General features: G+C 36.7%; 2 protein-coding genes across 5 annotated transcripts; one reads left to right on the forward strand and one right to left on the reverse strand.

The window, feature by feature from the left end:
- Positions 1,133–5,262, forward strand: LOC109845773 (formamidopyrimidine-DNA glycosylase). 3 transcript variants are annotated; one of them, XM_020415052.1, is made up of 11 exons: positions 1,133–1,422; positions 1,506–1,557; positions 1,647–1,704; positions 2,385–2,453; positions 2,544–2,669; positions 2,930–2,980; positions 3,357–3,434; positions 3,548–3,647; positions 3,714–3,803; positions 4,611–4,645; positions 4,734–5,262. In XM_020415052.1, the coding sequence occupies exons 1-11, from the start codon at positions 1,194–1,196 to the stop codon at positions 5,040–5,042; spliced, it is 1,197 nt and encodes a 398-aa protein (XP_020270641.1). In that variant the 5' UTR covers positions 1,133–1,193; the 3' UTR covers positions 5,043–5,262. The 3 variants fall into 3 exon arrangements, with proteins under 3 accessions (XP_020270641.1, XP_020270638.1, XP_020270633.1); XM_020415049.1 differs by lacking the exon at positions 3,714–3,803 and having other exon boundaries at positions 1,136–1,422; XM_020415044.1 differs by lacking the exon at positions 3,548–3,647 and having other exon boundaries at positions 1,136–1,422; positions 3,701–3,803.
- On the reverse strand, positions 6,100–17,791 carry LOC109845785 (protein SMG7-like). Of its 2 annotated transcripts, none has more exons than XM_020415060.1 (8): positions 17,624–17,791; positions 17,168–17,251; positions 16,243–16,845; positions 16,033–16,155; positions 13,958–14,193; positions 7,956–9,956; positions 7,718–7,851; positions 6,100–6,367 (listed from the first exon to the last, which is right to left on the reverse strand). In XM_020415060.1, the coding sequence occupies exons 2-6, from the start codon at positions 17,237–17,239 to the stop codon at positions 7,988–7,990; spliced, it is 3,003 nt and encodes a 1,000-aa protein (XP_020270649.1). In that variant the 5' UTR covers positions 17,240–17,251; positions 17,624–17,791; the 3' UTR covers positions 6,100–6,367; positions 7,718–7,851; positions 7,956–7,987. The 2 variants fall into 2 exon arrangements, with proteins under 2 accessions (XP_020270649.1, XP_020270646.1); XM_020415057.1 differs by having other exon boundaries at positions 17,168–17,254.

The raw sequence follows: 21,390 nt of genomic DNA on the forward strand, positions 1-21,390 counted from the left end.
CCACACAAAAAAAAGATAATCTTTAAATAATGCAGTGGCAACTATGAAAATGACTGAAGATGAGATGAAGATGTAGATGGAAATGGAGGAGAGAGAATGGTGAAAGTTGAATTGAAGAGGAGGGAGAGAGGGGGAAAAGGAGGAAATGAGAGTTAAGATGGAGCATATAAGAGGAAGGAGAAGGGTGAATGGATAAGGAAGGAGGGGCCGTGGGAGGAGGAAAGATGACAATGATAGGAAAGATGAGAGAGGAGAATGAACATGGGTGAAAGGGAGAGGAGGAGGAAGGAGGATGGAATGAGTGCGAGGTGGGATGGAGGAGAAGGGAGGCCGGTGGAGGCCGGTAAGACAAGAAGTGTGGAGAATGTAGGATATAGAGTGAATCAAAAGAAATAGAGTAGAAGAGGAAGAAGATAATGGGTATTTTGGGGATGAGAGACAAATATAAGTTTATGAAGGTTTTTTCACATGAGAAGTTGGATCAAGAGGCCTAACCACATGACCCAAATTCAAGGAGACCGAGTCACATAAAAGTTCTAATTTTGGGGCCTAAACACAATTTGTCCTAAGATTTTTTATTTATATTTTCTTTTCTAACCCCCCAAGAAGAAATATATGCAAAGGAAATCGCGCACTTCACTGTCAATTCCTAAAGTTAAAAGTAATATTAATTTTTACATATAATAAGATTCGTTATTGTTGTTGTTGTTGTTATTATTGAAGATAGGCCGAAGCCTAAATTTCACTGAATAAAGAAAATTTATCTACAAGATGAAAATGTGATTATTTATTTATTTATTTTAGGTAAATTGATTCATTATTTGATGATTGCATTTCTGGTTTAGCTTATTATTACATGTCAATAAGGGGTTGTTTGTTTGCATAAGGGGAAGGAGAAAGCCTGTCAAAAGTGTCAGTTTTGACAGGCTTTCTTACAAAAACGTTTTTTTAGAGACGATTTTACAAGAAAGTCTGTTAAAACTGACACTTTTAACATGCTTTCAATCCATTTCCCCCCTCTAAAGAAGCAACAAAACGCGCCCTAAATTTATTGATCTACATTGATTATAATAAACCCAATAGTTTATTACTATATTACTGTTTTTCCTTATTTACACTAATTTTTATTAATTTGACTGATTTTATATACCCATTGATCGACAGCGCCCACTCTCTCCAGAAACACTAGAAACATGCCGGAGCTCCCTGAGGTTGAAGCAGCAAGAAGAGCAATCCAAGAAAACTGCATCAACAAAAGGATCAGAACCTCCACAATCGCCGACGACCCCAAAGTCATCGGCGGCGTCTCTCCGTCGGAGTTCCAGTCCTCCATCAACGGCAAAACCATCGTCGCCGCTCACCGCAAGGGCAAGAATCTATGGCTCCAACTCGACTCCCCTCCCTTCCCCTCCTTCCAATTTGGTCGGCGAAACCCTAACTCGATCCTCACCGCTTGTCAAAATCGCATCTTTTGCTGACCCATGTTGTTTGATTTGTGGGTGCAGGGATGACTGGTGCTGTTTATATTAAGGGGGTTGCTGTTGCAAAGTATAAGAGGTGAGAATTTTGTGTGTTTTGATTGTTTGGAGAAGGAGATGTTGGGGGGTTTTAGGGTTTTGGTGTGATGGTTTTGGGTTTGTATGTAGGTCGGCAGTGAGCGACGAGGAGGAATGGCCTTCAAAGTACTCCAAATTTTTCATAGTGGTGAGTTTGTTTTGTAATTTGGTTTTGTAGGGATATTTTGTTATTTGTGATGGCAATGCTGGCACTACTATATTGTCTTATTTTTCTAAGTTAAAACTTTGAATAGTGGGCTGTTTCTTATAGTTGGAGCCTTTAATTTACTAGCGTGTTAAGATTGACTATATTTTCTTTTTCTTCAGTGTGTAAATGTTAAGATTGACTAATTAGTAAGCCATATGAATGTTCTGTATGTGCATATTTCATGATCATTCATAGATCTTGCAAGCCAGACACTAGATGCATTGTTGGTTGAGTGAAAAATGTTTTGTGATGCATTTAAAATCTCTCTTAAAAACTAAGAAAAGGTTTGGTCGTTGGAAACAATCAAACTACTGAAGGAAGGAGTATAGAAGATTAACCACAAGAGGGTATACCACAAGTATACCAGGTTATCTCTGTTAAAGAGTGCAAAGTTTCTCTCTTAGTTGAGCTATATGTATTCTGTTGGCATGGAAATGCATTCCATTTTAGAACCTTCAGCTTATAATTGGTGAAAGTTTTTAATTGCTTTCGGGACTGCTGCAGATATTTCTGGTTAATTCGAGAAGCAACTTATTATTCTTTGTATGAAGCTCCTTTGTCATCATGTTATTTTAATATTTGCATTCTACCTTTTTATGACTACTTTCCATCTCGTGCAGCTTGAAGATGGTTTAGAGTTATCTTTCACTGATAAAAGGCGCTTTGCAAAAGTTCGCTTACTTCAAGATGTATTGTCCATTGCCCTCATATTTCCATCTTTCCTATAGATTTTTACATCTTTAGCGTCATTATAACTCTTCACCAATTTGTTGGTGCAGCCAACTTCTGTACCTCCAATATCCGAGCTTGGTCCGGATGCATTGTTAGAGCCTATGAAAGTGGAGGAATTTGTAGATTCTTTGAGCAAAAAGAAAATTGCAATTAAGGCTCTACTACTCGATCAGGTTGGATATTTTTTTTTTCCACAGAATCTCTCTTATGTAAGTGCAAGTAATTGTTGAATTAGCAATTCTAGAACCACAATGGTTAATGATACATTAGGTGGGTGTGCTGCATTTTGTCTCTCCTTTGTGTGATGCTACTCACCCATTCACAAGAAAATCCATTTATATGCGATGGTGATATTAATTTCCTTATTTTATTCAAAATATGTGTTTGGCCTTTGTACATCAGATACTGACTTCTGGAATAATCTTTATTCCAGGGTTATATTTCAGGCATTGGCAACTGGGTTGCAGATGAAGTGCTTTATCAGGTTATTCTACATTGGATTTTCTAAATTATATGTTTCATTATAAATTGCATTTTCACTTTAATAAATAGGTATATCTGTAATAATTGCAAAGAATAGCCAACCGACCTATAAACTGCTATTTTAATCCTGCACTAGATACCTAGGAGTTTTTTTTGTAAAATTTATCTTGCAGAACTCCTTCAAACCCTCCATAGTTAAAGTGTCTTAGTATTGCTGGCTTGACCTGAAAGACAGGATAGATCGATTTTATGACCAAGTATTTGGTTAATTCACTTAGTTTTCTATCTAATTAAGTCACTTTGTTCTGTGAGTGATTGATAACTATAGACCTCTGACTAAATGATGGATCTATTTTCTGAGTTCCTTTTTTTTTCAGGCCAGAATTCATCCCCTGCAAGTTGCTGCAACTTTGTCGAAGGAGAGCTGTGAAACTTTACATTGCTGCATCAAAGAGGTAATACACTTACAAGGTTTCCCCCTCTTTTTCCTATTATAATTAAGGACCAATTTTTTGGTGAATGCTTCTTCTACGTCGAATTAAACATAGATAAAAGACACAATTTGTAGGTTGTCAATTATGCCGTTGAAGTTGATGCTGACTCCAATTCTTTTCCAATTGAATGGTTGTTTCATTTTCGATGGGGGAAAAAGTCAGGAAAAGTTAATGGTAAGTTTCTCAATGTATATGACTGTCTTGACCATAAGTCATTTATTCTACAGGTTATTGAAAAAGCTGTGGAAGTTGGAGCAGATAGTAGTCAATATCCTAGTGATTGGATATTTCATTCCCGCGAAAAGAAACCTGGAAAAGCATTTGTGGATGGTTTGGTTCTTCCATTACTGTAGCTGGCTCTTATTAGTTCAATGACTCAATACTATTATGATTTTAATTCTTTGAAGAGATCTTTTTCCTTGCAAAGATGCTACTTTACTGTCAATCAGCTTTAGAGTGGTTGCATTAAATACCCGATCATTCCCATAGCAAAGTAGTGATCTTGCATTATATCAGAATCTATAAACATTTTGTTTGCATTTTGCGGAAGTCTATCCTTTCATGATTTTAGTTTTATGATCCTTTAAACATTTTGTTTGGTTGGGTAATCACGTAAAGTCATTGCAGATAGTTTAGATATAAGCTATAGCTTCTAGTTAAGCAAGTGTAAAATCAGCTATCATGCATTATAGCAAAGATATTTACCCCTGTGGTGGAGTGATACTCTCCCATGTAAAGCAAAAAAACTTCAGCCAACATGAGCTAATATCATACATTTATACTTATTAGTCCTTTTTTTTTTGACAGAAAAACAAGGGATGATCCCCTTTCATTAATAATTAAAAGAGTGTAAAGTTGATATACTTATTAGTCTCAGTAAATGCTTCTAAAGTTGGTGCATTTAAAAGCTGATATTAAGGGTATATCGTGTTCAGACTGGAAAGTAATAAAAATGAGCTTAAGAGGATATTATCAGTTTGCACTTTGAGAAAAATTCCTGCCAACTTGACATCAGTTGTTAACTATAACATCTAGATCCTCCTCTTATTATTAATAACTGCTACCTGAACAGTTGCATCTAGGCTCTGGGTCAGCTACAAATATTCTTTGTGATATCATCTCATGTTTTCTTGGCAGGAAAGAAAGTCGACTTCATCACTGCAGGCGGAAGAGTAAGTTCTTCCACATCGAAAGTTGTACTCTTTAGGGACACAGACATATTTTCAAGGTATTCATTACCTATTATACCTGTTGCTTCAGACTTCAGCCTATGTACCAGAGTTGCAGAAGTTGAGTGGAGCACAAACTGAAAAGAAAGGCCGCCAGGGTAAACCTAGAAAGGAAGAATCAGATGAAGAACCAGAACCTGAGGATGAAGAGAATGGAAGCTCAAAGTCCAGGAAAAGCAAGAAAGCTGCAGGAGGTAGCAAGAAGCAAAAGAAGAAAGTCCGCCAGGACGACAGTGATGATGATGATAGCAATAGCGACGAAGATGAAAAGCCCCAGAAGTCAGCAAAGAGATCAACAAGGAAACAACCTGGAAAGCAAAAGAAAAAAGCAAGGAGGTAGAGAGAGTATGACTAAGCTTCAGGGTAGGAAGCTAGGCCAGTGTATTTTCTTCTTCATGTAGTGCCCTTTTGGTACTATGCAAGCCCCCATGCTTTTGAGAAGATCTCATGAAGATCTAATTTTGTAACTATTTGCGGAGCAGCTGAACGTCTCTTAAGAAGCAACTCGTCTACAATTAAAACATGGTTTCATCAGGAAAATGACTTGATATTTGCTGTTCCAATCACTTGGTTAAACATTAATTATTATATTTCTTGAACCGCACAAGTAGTTCAATATAAAAGATAAAAAAGTAATAGTGAGAATTTTTTCCTACAAGCTGCTGCAGATCAAAAGTTCACGAGATTCGCAGGAACCATGGAAATTTGCTCAAGAACACTGCATTCAGTCCCAACTCTGGTAACTCGAGGGCAACGCTGCTGAAGCGCAATACTCAGAATCTGCCACTCATCTCACAGGCGATTGAAAATTTACCATAACTTTCTTCTTCAAGATAACACAAAATCCAACAAATGCACAAGATGCATTGTTAAAAATTTCCCTCCGTAACTTTCCTCTCCCTACTAAGAGGGTCACAGAGCATATATCCAGCAGAACCACTAATTTTTAACTAGCATAATACACCATATGCAGAATGAATCTGAACCAGTGGACTGAAATTAACGAGCACAAAATTGCTTGTAAGATTATTGCTTGACACCATAAATCCAACCACATGCTTACTTGCAAACTGAACTCAACATTTTATAACCAACACAAGGTATTAGAGAAGTGCCACCAAACCAAAGACATAACTCAAGTGCTAGGAAGTCTCTACCTTCCATCACAAACATAAAAGGCGCAGAGCACACTCAAACTTAACTTGGTATGTAAACTGATATTGCCATCTTTCTAAGACAAAGAAGCATTATTTAACTACCTATTTTAGGATGTAGTACCACCAACGAGCAGGCTATTTTGTCCCTGGAATCGTACTAGGCAGTGGACTTCAGTTCTTCCTCCTCAGCCAAGCGAGCCGATAATGGCAGCAGATGAAGTAAACCACATCCTTTGAACTTCAGTTCTTCCTCCTCAGCCAAGCGAGCCGATAATGGCAGCAGATGAAGTAAACCACATCCTTTGAACAGTAGGACTAAATCATTCCCGAACTTAATATAACTTCAGGAAGTAGCATAAGGTAGGAACTTGTCGTAGATTCTCCACTATGATTAAACCGCTGAACCAACCATCCAAATGGGGGTATCCCTAGCTTGAGGTTTACCACCACGATCACTGACCGGTTGATCTTGTAATCCCTCAAAGCATCTAGGGAGGCTCGGCACACCCTAGAAAGGAGAGAAAAATATGACTACTCACTTGAAAATAAGCAAAGATTTGTCATTCAAAATAATCAGAGTATGTACAATTTCTCGGCATAAGTTTAACAAAACAACATCAAACAACTGATTTTTGATTTACTACAAGACATGAATTTTTCATGCATTAATGCAAATTCATGATGGATAAATATCTCAAATAATGAAAATCTGTGTTCACATAGTTAGAATTAAACTTGTCATGGATCTGTTTCTTGCATTCATGAAAGACATCTCTAACTATAAAATCTGATCCATCACTACAATAAATAATAAATATAAAATGGCAGCACATAATATTAAAATAAAATAATAGGCTAAATACATCCGAGCACGGAAACCAGAACATAGACATCCACAATACATCCAGAGACAGCATGAGTAGAAAAGAGGACTAGTGAAAATGAAATTCAGTGTTTAGAACAAAGAACCAAAGTTGCCTGCAGCATGAGTAGAAAAGAGGACTAGTGAAAATGAAATTCAGTGTTTAGAACAAAGAACCAAAGTTGCCTGAGTAGATGCAATTCTTCAAAATGCTTGAAAATGAAATTCAGTGTTTAGAACAAAGAACCAAAGTTGCCTGAGTAGATGCAATTCTTCAAAATGCTTGAGAGTTGAAGGCCACTTAGGCATGATATAACTAAACACCATATAAACTCAACAAACTCAAACAAACAGGCAAACAGGTCAATAGGTCATGGCATACATTAGGACAAAGAGTAGAAATAAAAGAAGATGAAGACATGATATGCACCAAATATGAAGCAGCTGAGCCTTCATATTATAGCATAAGATTAAACTGAAGGGTGCATTATGTCTCGTTTCAATTTAAACATAATTTTCAATAAGAAGGCATAGCATAAAGCATGAATCAATGAACAAAAACCATCCAATATATCAAAACAGGTTAAACACCAGGAAAAAATGACATTGATTATCTTACTACTGCAAAGTAGTGCAGAAGAAAGTGGGGGTTCAAAACCTCTCTCTCAGATTGATGAATAAATCAAGAATGGAATATCCAATATCCGAGGTTGTGTTACAGGTTGCAGTGTAATTCAAATGCATTGATTATAGGAAATGTTTTTGAAAACACGGTGAAGTAAAGCATTGAAACACTAGAAAGAATGGAGACCACACTTCTTTACTGAGGAACATTCACCAACAATAAATGAAATATTAAAAGCTGGATATATACTAGGCAACCTTTCGTCCCTCTTCCTCCCCCTTTCTCCTGGGGAAAACATACTAGGGACCCTTCCTGCCCTTCAATTAACATGCATGCGTAAATGTGTAAAACAAGAGATGATGAGAGTTTACCAGTTACAAGGTCAAGAACCTGCAAATGCTTCCAAGACAGTCCACTCTCCAAACAGAAATTTAACGACACTGCAAGGACCGAAAAGATGGTACGGAAGTCGATAGCACCTGGCTTCAGACCACTATCTGCAAACCTTGAACGCAAAAGACAGGCCAATATTTAGTAATTTAATGACGTGGTAGTATGTCAAAGCATAACGTGGAATTCCAAGAGACCAAAGTAAGCGCTGGAACTTACCAGTTATCGTCTTAATGAAGATGTGAAGGATTTCACACAAAGTAACCAGACCAGAGAGAATGTGCTTGATGCTGCTCCGGCATCATAGAAGGCTTAAAGCTAGCTTGCTGAAGTTGCCATTCTGAGGTAGGCTTGAGATGGTCGTAAAGGGGGAAATCTTGCCACGTATCATTCACCACTTGGGTTTGCATGGTGGAAACTTGCTTTCCAGGGAAAGGGAAGCTCGTCACACCATTCAACTTAGCAGTAGGATGCTGATACATATGTGTGACATGATTAACTGACCTTTCCATCTCCGAAGCTTTTGTAGGAGAATGATAACCATCTAACCAGCTGTAGTCATCGACATATGGATTCTGTCCATTGATCGCTGTTTCCGAGTTCGAGTCATCCAGAGGCTTAGGGGTGTTGCTAAATCCAGGAGGAGGACCCAAGTGCCTAACAGGTCTACTCACGGGAGTTTTCTTTGATGTAGTCTGCGATATTCCTGGGTGGTTCATAGATGCGGTGTCAAAAGTCATCCCTGAAGGCATTAAGGAATGCAGGGTAGATGGTATAAAAGCTTCAGCGGCTTTTGACTGTTCACAAGACCTACTGCTAATGGGATCAATTGCTGAATTCAAAGGTGAGAATGCAAATGCTGGAGCTTGCAAAGAGATCAAGCCTTCTTGGGACCCATGATTGGCTACATGCCCATTCTCATTGATTTTAAATTTCTTTAAACCGTTTGACAAAAGTGCTGCTTGTTCCATTAGCCATTTTGAGGTGTTCAGATTCATGTGCGGTAAAGGTTGCTGGGAGAAATTTACAGCAGCAGCATCAAATGGTGAACTTGTATGCAAGCCGGTAGGCATCTGAAGATTGCTGACAGGAGAGGGAAGTTGTGTACCATAATTTTCCCATTCACCTTTTGAAGAAGTTTGCGTAGGCTGAATGGTTTCATAAGCAGTTGGCATGGAAGTGGTAGCCCATTCTCCTGCAGAAATTTGCTCAGGCTGAATTGTCCCATAAGTAGTTGACATGGAAGTGGAAACAATTACACCAGGATACTTCTCCCCTACAGTAGGCTTGAAGACAATTTCTTCTTCATCTTCATCCTCTCCATCTAGCTGTGTCTTGGGTTTTGTCATCCCATACTTGAGAACATTCTCAACTGGACTTGCTTGTTTAGTGGCCTCCACCTTAGATGCATCCGACAACTCACTAGACATGTAATCATCCAATACTGGAGGCTCTATACCAATTACAAATCTCCTAAGGCAAGGATCAAAAAATATAGCCTTTTGATCAATCCGCACTACATTCATAAGAGCCTTGCCTGCGGCGAGAATCCGCTGTACACGGGCTTGTTTCTCCTTCTCACTTCCAACACTTCCATAAGAATGCTTACTTGAAAAATCCAGAATCAGTTGTGCTGGCACTAGGGGTAAAAATCCTCTCAATTCAAAATCTTCCAATAATGCAGTCCTATTACCAGTTTCTCCTTCATCATACTGAGTCATATCAAAAAAGCAAGTTTCATCCTCGTTCGCAGCTCCAGCAATAAGCCCATTGGATACAAGTTTATTCATAAAGGCTACGCATTGATTCCAGAAGAATGATCTCGCAGCAGCTTGTTTTTCCTCGATGTCAGAGCCTGCGGCAATGGCTGGATGGCATGCCAACCACTCAATGAAAACTAAAATGGCTGGTAGAAGAAAGCTTGATGCAGTATCATCTAACTGCACACATCTCTTAATAATATGTCCAGAAAACTCAAAAACAGCTGTGAATGCATTCTGAAGAAGCACTGTGCGCTGCAGGATCTCAGCATATGACTGGCCATCTGATTCCCTAATCGCATTATGGACTGTGAATATAAGCGTCGCAATGAGCCTCACAATAAAACGTGCATTTTCAGTAGCATCTTGACCGAAATTTAACTCCTCTTCAGGTCCAGAAGACATAAGATCAAGTAGATCGCTTTTTACCGCAGAGAGAATTTCTCCAAAAGTTTCCAAGCTGTTGAGTTTCACATATAAAGGTTAGTACTCAAGATGATATATGACTGGAGGAAGATTCCCCCTTACAAAAGAACTTGGCTATGGAAGCATAGCACTATATCCAAAAATGTTACCAAAGTGACGCAGCGCGGAAGTAAAACCTCGGAATCCACCAAGGGTGTTCTCTGAATCCACAAAGAACAATCTCCGAATCCACGAAGAACTTCGAATCGACGAAGAAAATATTGAAAGAGTAATTTTATTGATAAAAAGATATTATTTTTCTTTGGGATTATATGTCTCTTCTTAAATAGAAAAACAAATAAGACTCCTAGTAAGACTAGAATTACAAAAAAATAAAATGTATCAAATTCTATCCTAAAAAGACTTCCTATAATAAATGAAATAAATCATGAATCAAAATTGAATTTGTTTCCTAATCTAATTTGACTCTAAAATTAAATTTATTTCCTAATCTAAATAGACTCCAACTTTATTACTAAAAATAAACTAAAGGCTGATTATTTTTAGATTTCAGTCAAAACTGGGTGTAACTGATGAGATTTTAAAAATCTGACAATCTAGTTGGCTTCGTCTCGTCGAGATAGGCGATTTACATATATAATATGTTAGAATCCACCATCTGGGTTGGAAGATATGATCATTTCTTTGCGGAGGACAATAATACGTATAAATCTATATTTAGCTCGTGATTGTCTGCATCCCCCACGAAATTGTCAGTTAAGCGTCATACATCGGTCTCCCATTGTTGAAAGAAGCTCGACCTCGAGCTTATATTTGCTTGAATAGTAACTTCATCGATAAATATCTTTCTTAACCTGCATCGATCAGCATCCGTCTTGTACTTAGCATTGATTTTCTCCATTTGTTCTTTTACGTTCTTGGCTAGGACTTCTTCTGAATCAAATTCATATATTGTTCTTTCCGACATTATGTGTATTTTATTGGCGGCATGTGGATGTGCAGTTGACTTCAAAAACTCCACAAAATATGTTCCATATTGCTTCTCGTATTCTAGTGCTTAAAGTATCATCAAATTCTTTTTAAAATTATTCACCAACTTTGCTTCTAGGAAAGAAAATCTTGCGTTATACTCCATACACAATTCTTTCATCTCATTTGCCTCTAGCCCTCCACCAAGTAATTCACGCATATCATCAATTGTCTCACTCTCTAATTTATCCTTCTCCTCCATCGGGACAATATCAATGTGTAACATCACTCACAATATCATGTAGAATATTCATCTTCATTAACATATCATCATCAACATCAGGAACCTCAAAATGAATCTTGATGGTGGTAAAATCTTCCTTTCCGGGGGTAAGCGTCTTGTTTGTCACTAGAGAAGTATTCTCCTTAGCAATCTCTGTCTTAAATGCTTTCGGTTCTAGGAATAACATAATTAATGAAGTCTTTATCGGTTCTTCCTCGGTGCTCTTCACAAATCCAGACTCTTTCTCAGAGATGAATTGAGGGGTTCTTCCTCGGTGCTCTTCACAAATCCAGACTCTTTCTCAGAGATGAATTGAGGTTTCTTAATTTTCCCATAATCATAACTAGTTTGATAACTCTCTAATTGAGGTTTCTTAATTTTCCCATAATCATAACTAGTTTGATAACTCTCTAAAAACATCCATGATAAAAGTCGTATGTCGTTCTGCTCAAGTTCTCGCTCCACCTTTTTCGTTAGACGGACAGTAACGGCTAAGGTAAAAAAAATCTTTTAAAGACACCTAACATTGCTTGTAGTTAGAAGGTAAGAAACAGTCTCTCAATGATTTCTTCATCTTTTCCCACCTTTCGACCTTCGGCTTTCCTTAACGAGATCGATTCAGACAAACAGATTCCCACCAAGCTGAAGTTCCACCTTTGAGTCGGTAAGCCACCAATTTTACCTTACGCTCTTCTGGGATCTCCATATACTCAAAGAATCTCTCTACTTCTGCAATCCAGTCGAGGAATTCTTCAATATGAAGTTGCCCGTTGAAAGATGGCAGATCCATCTTCATCTTGAAACCTCCAGCGTTATAATTTTTCATTCGTCGACGGTCTCTGCGGTAAACACTGCGGCGGGAGGCTGCATAGTTATCTTCCTCGCTGTCGGATTCATCATATGGAGTCGGTGGAGTCGGATCACGTCGTTGGCGACCATCAATACGATTTTGAACTCCCGCCGTGTTCAGACGCTCAACTGCCGCCGCAAGTCGCTCCATGACAGTCTTCATCTGATTAACATCGGCCTTTAGCACGTCAAACTCGGTTCGAGAAATAGGGGCTTCATTACCTGCCATCGGATCGGAGGAACAAGGCTCTAATACCAATTGACGCAGCGCGGAAGTAAAACCTCGGAATCCACCAAATGTGTTCTCTGAATCCACAAAGAACGATCTCCGAATCCACGAAGAACTTCAAATCCACGAAAGAAATATTGAAAGAGTAATTTTATTGATGAAAAGATATTATTTTTCTTTGGGGTTACATGTCTCTTCTTAAATAGAAAAACAAATAAGACTCCTAGTAAGACTAGAATTACAAAAACATAGAAAGTATCAAATTCTATCCTAAAAAGACTTCCTATAATAAAGGAAACAAATCATGAATCAAAATTGAATTTGTTTCCTAATCTAATTTGACTCTAAAATTGAATTTATTTCCTAATCTAAATAGACTCAAACTTTATTACTAAAAATAAACTAAAGGCTGACTATTTTTAGATTTAAGCCAAAACTAGGTGTAACTGATGAGATTTTAAAAATCGGACAATCTAGTTAGCTTCATCTCGTCGAGATAGGCAATTTACATATATAATATGTTAGAATTCGCCATCTGGGTTGGAAGATATGATCATTTATTTGCAGAGGTCAATAATACGTATAAATCTGTATTTAGCTCGTAATTGTCTGCATCCCCCATGAAATTGTCAGTTAAGCGTCCTATATCACAAAAAAAAATAGCCAATATTTGCAGATAATGTCAACAGGAAGAACATCCTGTTTCATCATTGAATAGGCCATATCCCGATGCAAGCAGGATTGGAACCCCATATCTCTCGACCATTAAGAACAGGCTTGATCAGTAAGCTATAGTGGCACTGCACCATCTTACTAGTGCGGTGCCAAACACAAAGGTGAGGCTATTATAAGCAGAAGAGTAGCTCACCATAATACCCTGAAGACCAATCACAAAGTCCAAACTCATACACTAAAAGGCAACCAGAAGTATTCACAGCTGGGAATGCATTATGTAAAGACCAAAATACTTCTTGTTCCCAAATTTTCATTTTAATGTGAACCATTTTAAACTCACAAAGTTCAAAGCTGCCCACCTTTTCTATCAAAAAATGGTTCTTTAGTTTTAATCTAAATATATATTAAATGGACGGTATAGGATATTTGAACACTCTTTTTTTCATTCAGAAATATAAAACCTTTAAAAAAAACTAGATATTTCTGAAAGAAGTTAAGTACTAAAAAGTTATATATGTTTCAAAAATCTATAGATATTTAATGTGAACTATTTTAAACTCACAAAGTTCAAAGTTACCCACCCCTTCCATAAAAAAAGGGCTCTTTAGTTTTAATTTAAATACTGTATTAAATTGGACAGTATAGGATATTTGAACAGACTCTAGTTTTTGTTTCTTTTCATTCAGAAATATAAAACCTTTAAAAAATCTAGATACTTCTGAAAGAAGTACTAAAAAGTTATATATGTTTCCAAATTCTATAGATATTTGAAAAATCCACATATGGTTGGATAATTATATAGTCGGCTGAAAATGCTACAATGTCCCTAAAGATAGTATGTTTGACATCCGTCATATTTGTTGACTAGAAGACAATTATGAGTCAGCTGCCTGATTGTGGGTCCCTGCTCCCTGGTGATTACAAGTCTTCGCTGGACTGAGAATGTTTCACGCTTTTATTCTCGCTAAAAAAAAGCAGTATTAACATGAATATAAGCCAAAATTTTAGCCAAATGATTTCGTAAAATTACCTTGTGCGAGTGAAAAGAATTCCGTTAACTCGTACAAAACGAGTGGTGAAAGCCTTCAAAACTTCAGAGATGCTCAAATCATGTTCTTTCACAGGAGTTGCTTCTGGTTTGGAATTTTTTGACAACAGCCTACTAGCATCCCCCCTGCCTCTTCCTCTCCCAGCGGTTTGTAAAGCCGTTCTCTTTACTGCCAGAGCTTTGGGATTAACAGGTAGCTGAGAAAAGCTTTGACGATTCTGTAGAATGCAGATAAAACAATTGATGAAATTTGAGACAGAATTTACTAGAGTACTAATCTGACACCCCACCCAAAAGAATCAAGAAATTCACAGCACACGCATAAGCAGAGAACCTATAGACACATACAAGTACTTTTTGAATAACCTATCATCTCGAATGCCTATAACATCAGAGACAAGAACATCCAGCAGTTAAATTGATTCTTCAATTTTATAATATCAGACATCAGACAGAACAACAATTCATAAATAGAACACACCTTAAGATAGAGAATATTGATGGAAAAAGAAACTTACAAGAGCATTGATGCAGACAGTGTTGTGTTGCAGAACATTAGATGCACTTTCATGATTTTTTTTCCCTTATTGATGACACAACTGTTATTTTCCACAATGTATTCTCTTTTGCCCCCATATATTTTTCAAGGCTGAAGCCCCCATATAGGCAACTGGTGTAGATAGAATATGAAGGTAAAAACACCACTACAATTAAGACCCTATCAGAAACATTTAAACTTCAAATGAGATGCTTTGAATGAAATTAAAATTTACCCGCTAATATGATAATCTATTGATTAGCACAATATATAAAAGAACTGTGAGAAGAATCTGCAAGATCAAAAAGAAGCTCCCATTACAGGTTTGCTAGAAGAAAAATAACGCCAAAGACTTGAATTACTTAACCAGCAGGAGGTTCTTAATCCCAAGCGAGATAATTCCCTATTTAAAACAAATCTACTGGGACAGTCAAACCTTGCAACCATTTCATTGTGAAGGTCAATGTCTATAATACATCTCACCTTTTTTTAACACAAAAACCTACCCATTATCATGACATCCAACTCATTGAAACATTTTCCTATGTCCATCTGTAATCTATATAACTACATGCATCAACAGCAGGTCTCCTATCTTTTTGACAAAATCCAGGCTTCCAAATTAGGAAGCATCATCCATGAGTATGAGGTTCTAACAGGCAAACCATAGTACTTGATCAGATATATAATGAATGCCCTACATTCTTCAAATATATTTTCACATTTACAAAATTTACCCTTTTTTATGTATTTTCTTTATCTTTCTGTATGCAAATATATAAATTGAACTATTAAAGCATTGTTCTCCAACGGAAATCATCAAATTTCATTCTGTCCAATCAATTATTCTTTTATGTCCATTTATTTACCAAAGAAGTTATATACCTGTAATGCAAGCATGTTATAGAAATAATAATGATTGCCAATCAAGGATCATAATAGGGTGCAACACCACTCCCTTTTACCTTAGTGATCTCAAACATACCTTAATTACAAATCTAATCCTAAGAGTTGATGCCTACATCTATAATATTCAATACATTACCCGAGACACAAAAACAAGCATAATAACACGACTATGTTATAAGATTTAATATGACTATCACGTTCATAAAAGCGTCACGTATTTGGTTATTCTCATATAAGCAACAATTCAACCACTAAAAAATTTGTAACATTCCCATGAATCGGAAAGAAAACTGTAAATTTACATGTTAGGTACTGCTTTGATTCCTTGAACGGTTGAACCATTGATACCAATCAGATGCAACTATAAATGATTAGACTGGATAGTTACTCTAAAATAAATATTCACACAGGGTTTATAAGATTCCTAAATATTTTATGCTAATACAACAGATAATAATAGAGAGTAAACTCCAGTTACTGCACATCCAATGTTATAAGTTATATAGGAAAATAATCTTAAACTTATAAAGAAGAACCCCAGCATACACAAGCAAAATACAAAAAGAGCTAGTGACATCCTTGTGTTTGTTGTGAGTAAAGGAAGCAATACCTTCTCAAATGCAATAATCAAATTGTCCCTTGCTGTTGAGAAAGGAATATCTGCTGCTAGACTCCGAAAATAGCGGTATATTGACAACAAATCATCACCAGCATAGGATGCCAATATTGCAAGCTGATAAATAAAGATAATCATATAAAAATGCGACATAAAGGTTCATTATAGCCATATAACAACACAGAATTAACACAAATTTAGTACCTGATGGTGTGGATTGCCACTTGATGGGCAAAGGCCAGCTGCTTGCTTATAGTAACAGGATGCTGCAGCATATTCGCGAGTAACAGAGTCCCCCTCTCCACATAATCCTTTGTAACGAGCAAGGTCACCCAGGTATATTAGAGATCGGTGACAAGACATGAGTCCTTTTTTCATAACAGCTGATTTCTTTTCATCTTTTGATATGGTAATTTGGCTTACAGGGCCATCAGAAAAGAAACCTACGGGCAAACCAAACTTAGATCTGATTTTTAGAATCAGATCATGATAAAATCCAGTTGACTCTGAAAGAAAGGTTTTAAAGCCAGAACGGATTTTCTTAATGGAATCAGGGCGAGGAGGAGCTTTTCCCCCTTGGGTCGTAACTGATCCAGCAGATTTGGCAGCATTGAGGAGTGCACGGAATTCTTCGATTCTCCTGTAGTGCAATTGCCAAAGGGCCAACTCAATATTGTGCTTTTCAGAAAAGCCATGATCTTCAAGGATTATGGCCTCATAATTCTCACGAATCTGAAACCATATATTCGGGTCTGACGGAGCTCTAGACTTGGCAAACTTCCGAAGACCGCTCTCCAGTTCGATATTCTGAGGAAACAATGAATTATATATGGCATAGATAGACAGTATAAACAGATGAAAAAAGATCATTCATATATACTGTCTTGGGGACAAAACAGAATAAAATTGACATACATGTCATCATAGTGGTACAACATACGATGAGCTCCACAGTAAAAAATAAAATAAAATAGAAATCAGATACTACAATATACATATGGGCAAAGCATCTGTATAGAACAGTTTACTGGTGATCATCAAATTACAGGGAAATGATTCATTGAACATGAGATAAACGTAGTAACAGACGCAATAATTAGTCAATTATAGAGAATGACATGAAGAGTACCTTCTTGTAGAGACGTTCTGCGAGCTCCCGCGAAGAGGGAGCTGATACTTTATCCATTGGAGCAATCATCATCCATCAAACGTGCTGCTACAATTCAAAAACTAACAAATTCAATATGCTTATTGAATCTCCTAACAGAAAAAACCCACAAATTATCTTGAATCTAACATATGCAACTAGTAACACCCAAAAAGATGCATAAAATTAAAGAATTGATTAGAAAATAGCCGAAAATATCACAAATTTACTTAACAACCCTAATTCTCACCACTCCTTTCCCAAAAACCCTAACCTAATCCAAGAAAAACAACCTGAAATTGATCTAACCAAACGAAAACACGACCCAAATCGACAAGAAACCCAAGAATTCACAAGAGTCAACGGATCTCGACGGAACCAATCGGGAAAAATATCAGGTCAACGGATTGATTGCAGCGAAAGAGGAATCGAGGGTACCTGATGTCGAGGAGAGAGAATTGAAGAGGTCGTCGCTTCTTCTTCTTCGTTGGAGAGAGAGAGAGAGAGAGAGAGGATTTTTCTTTTCTTGGATTTTCTTTTTCTTTTTCCCCCCTCTATGTATCTAATTATTTGCCGTCGAATTTGGGGCGGTGAGACTAAAGGCCGTCCTTTGATGTAATTCTCCTCTCAATTTAGCGTATTTTTTAAGCGAAGCAATTTTGATATTTTTACCCTTAAAAATTGAATTATTTTGCATGCCAGTCCCTAGGAAGTTCATATTTATCCAAGGATATGCAGTGAAAACTTTTTTAAGTCATGTTTCATTTGTATATATTGCGATATATCTAACTTTTTTGTAATAAAAGATCAACATATTCTTCACAATTTACTTGTGATCCATATTATGTGTAGTTCCCTTAGCAAGAATTTTTTTAGAGTTCGTATAGAATTTGAGTGAGGATTTTCTTCTCTTGAAGATATTTTCCAATTTCTTAAACATAAATGTGAGCCATGTGTTATTATTGTTACTTAAACATTTTGTTTTCTATTTCAATCCATGAAGTTATGCAAATTATTCCGTATAAAAAATAAGATAATTTTTAGAGACAAAATTAAGATTTAAATGATTTAGGGAAATTACTTCAAACAATTGACCCCTCTTGTTCCACACTAAAAGATTGTTAATAAAAGGTAAAAAGTTCGCAAGTAGTGTTACTTATAGAAGCGTAAGAACATAAGGGGCTGTTTGTTTCTTTGCATATTGCAACTTTGCTTTAAAAATAAGGGACCTGTCAGACCAAAATCTTAAATTTCAACTAAATACCTTGTTTGAGTAGTCTTTTTTATCATAAAATTGGAGTTGCCACGTAGGATTATTGCATCAATTCTAATTCCCTAAAAATATGCTGATTTCACTCTAAATTTTCATAAGCTTTATCTAAAGAGATAAAAATATTGATATTATAACATATTATCCTCAATAAATTCATGTTCTACCAAACAGGAATGTTTTACTTGGATTTGTCATTCCTCATATTCTCTTCAATATGCTTGCAAACATATAAGATTATGAATGTGGATTTTTTTACATCTGTGACTATTATAGCTTATAAATAACTAAGTGTTAATCTTTATTCGGAGACCGACATGTGTCCCGCTCCACTCCTAATGAGACGTATTTAGTGACGGACGACTGGAGCTACTCCTGCGGTCGATCCAATAGACCGCAACCTGTGTAGCCGACTAAAAAGACAGCGTTTGTCGGCCTACTCACCAGATCGATGCTACAGGCACTCGCACTCGGCCTGCCATTCCAGCCGACAACTTGCGTAGCCAACTAGAAAGACGGTGTTTGTCGGTCTTCAGCCAAACGACTAGAGAGACATTGTGTTCTCGAACCTTCCGCCGACAACAAACTACCCTCGCTTTAAATATGTTGTCAGAGTCATCATTGCTCCAACCCCCATAGTATTTATGGCCCATCGGACATGATCAGCACTAAGCCCCTGCTGTTGCGCTCACATTAAACGTCAAGATGATTCACCTTCTTCAGTGGCCAATACATGTAAGGTACTTGCCGATTTAGCTACCCCTCTAACTCAGCCAGTTACCTATCTGCCCTTCCGATCTACTATAAAAGGAAGCTGTACAGCCTAATGCAACTTCTTCTGCTCCCACGCAACTCTGAACTTTTTATCCCCACTTATTTCTTATTTTCCCACTCAAGTTCAAACACTGACTTGATCGTCGGAAGAACACCCGAAGGCCCCAGCTCCGGCCTTTCACGAGCTTTTCATGTGCACGAGAGAATGTCGGGCTCCAGAACCGACTATCTAAAAGGAGTTTGAGAACCCTAACACCACTATAATTCACAGATAAACCCCATGTTCGATAACTGACATCAACAGTAACATGCTTCAATAATAATCCATAAACCAAACAGCCCCTAAGAGAAAAGGTAAGTTATATTAATCATTATTTAATAACAAGATTTTACAAAGACTTCTTTGCAAAATAGTTTGAAATCATCCTATGTAAGGAGAGTTTTTTTTTTTTTTTTTTTTTGCTTTTCTGCTTATTTTTGTGAGAAGCGGTCAATAATAACAGTGTTTGATGAATTTTTATTTTCATTTCATGTTTATTAAAATTGCTTTTGTTTTTAAGGGATGCTTGAAGCAAAACCTTAGGATGTTTTTAAAAACCGCTTCTCTTTTCTTAAGTGTATGTATCGACATGACATTTACCCTTCAACAATGATCTTTAACCAAGATTTGTCAAATGCCTCAACTACTTTTTGGAAGCATATTTTGATATATGATTGACAAACGCCTAATTTAAATAATGATGTTTCTATAAGCTGCTTACATAAACAACTTAGCAATACCAAATTGGCCTTAAGTCCCATCATAATCCGGTTCCAAGGGATAATGAATTGGATCTGAAAAGTGATTCTTTATTAAAGATGCAAAGGATATGAATATTATTTATGGATCGAGATTGATATTTATATCCCATCCCATATGTAGTGAATTAATGAAGACATGAAAATTAAATTCCTACATCAGATCAGATATGGATACATATGCATCTATCTTTTAAATTCTTTGACAACCATATTTGTATTTATCTTAAGTTAGTGAATCTAAAATTGATTTTCATGACACAGAGATTAGGTTTAAGTTTGTTAATCTGTTGAAAGCATTGGCAATACGTTAGAGAAATTTTATTTTATTCCACATCTTGTATCACACTGCACGTATTCTTTTGAGTTGCATCAATTTCTCGTGTATTTGTTAGTATCAAGATCCATTTCTCCTTCTTCAATTAATCTCTATCTACATTAGATTTTGGTATACGAAAGCTTGTTTTTCTTGCTGAAGCATATGTACATTAATATCCATATCTTGGTCTGTAAACGAATATGAATATGATAAATATCATATCTAATATGTAGTTTGACACATCTAGATTTCTATTCTCTAACATTACAGAGAAATTTGAGAGATCCAAATACTTAACAGCCACAAAATTCATGTAGCTCTCACCAAATTAAAATCACCAGGGAAAAACTTTAAACAAAAAATATTTACTCACTACTTCATCCACAGTACAAGCCCAGCTAATTATAACTAATTAATTCCCTTCGTAATCAATAACCATAACAATAACCAAAATAAGACTCCAACCATAATTAAAGGAAGAAAACTAAGCCAACAAGCAAGCATCGGTGCAGGCTTCACATCCTCTCATGTTTCATCGATCACTCATCATCTAGTATCATATACATGATATGCATCCCCAAATGAACCCATCTTCTTCAAGATAATCAAATGGTCTCAGCTAATTTCATCTGAAAATTAACAAACAAATTATAACACAAAATTTTAGTTAAGAGAATGTACGTACATTCACTATGTATTAAATGATCATGATCCTTACCTCATCAAATTAATGGTGCAAGTAAACCCCGGGGGTGGAGTATTCCCACAAGGTAAGCAACAACTGGAGAGCAAGAGGCAAGTAAATATTAATATCAAGCAACGTACTCGAGCATAATATATACTAGTGCGCAAGCACACTGCAGCCTCAATCTCAACCAGCCCTTTAAGCAAAGGGCAGCACTTGTTGACCCCAGGGTCACCGAGCCCAGAAGTGAGAAAAGTTTTATTATCTCGTTATTAAATATTAAATTATAATCCTAAAGTTAACTTTAGAGTTTTGGTTCAATGACAGAAACTTTCGATGGTATTAGAGCAGCCCAGGTT

Source organism: Asparagus officinalis, chromosome 1 (genome assembly GCF_001876935.1).
Source record: "Asparagus officinalis chromosome 1, Aspof.V1, whole genome shotgun sequence".
Taxonomy (NCBI): Eukaryota; Viridiplantae; Streptophyta; class Magnoliopsida; order Asparagales; family Asparagaceae; genus Asparagus; species Asparagus officinalis.

Bases quoted from the DNA above. Each gene is read 5' to 3' on its own strand.
- LOC109845773 (XM_020415052.1), top strand. From the start codon at position 1,194: ATGCCGGAGCTCCCTGAGGTTGAAGCAGCAAGAAGAGCAATCCAAGAA. The intron at 1,705-2,384 runs GTGAGTTTGTTT...CATCTCGTGCAG, and splicing joins ACTCCAAATTTTTCATAGTG to CTTGAAGATGGTTTAGAGTT. The intron at 3,648-3,713 runs GTAAGTTTCTCA...TTATTGAAAAAG, and splicing joins AAAGTCAGGAAAAGTTAATG to CTGTGGAAGTTGGAGCAGAT.
- LOC109845785 (XM_020415060.1), bottom strand. From the start codon at position 17,239: ATGATGATTGCTCCAATGGATAAAGTATCAGCTCCCTCTTCGCGGGAG. The intron at 16,846-17,167 runs GTACTCTTCATG...TTGTTTCCTCAG, and splicing joins CAGAACGTCTCTACAAGAAG to AATATCGAACTGGAGAGCGG. The intron at 16,156-16,242 runs GTACTAAATTTG...TTTATTTATCAG, and splicing joins GTGGCAATCCACACCATCAG to CTTGCAATATTGGCATCCTA.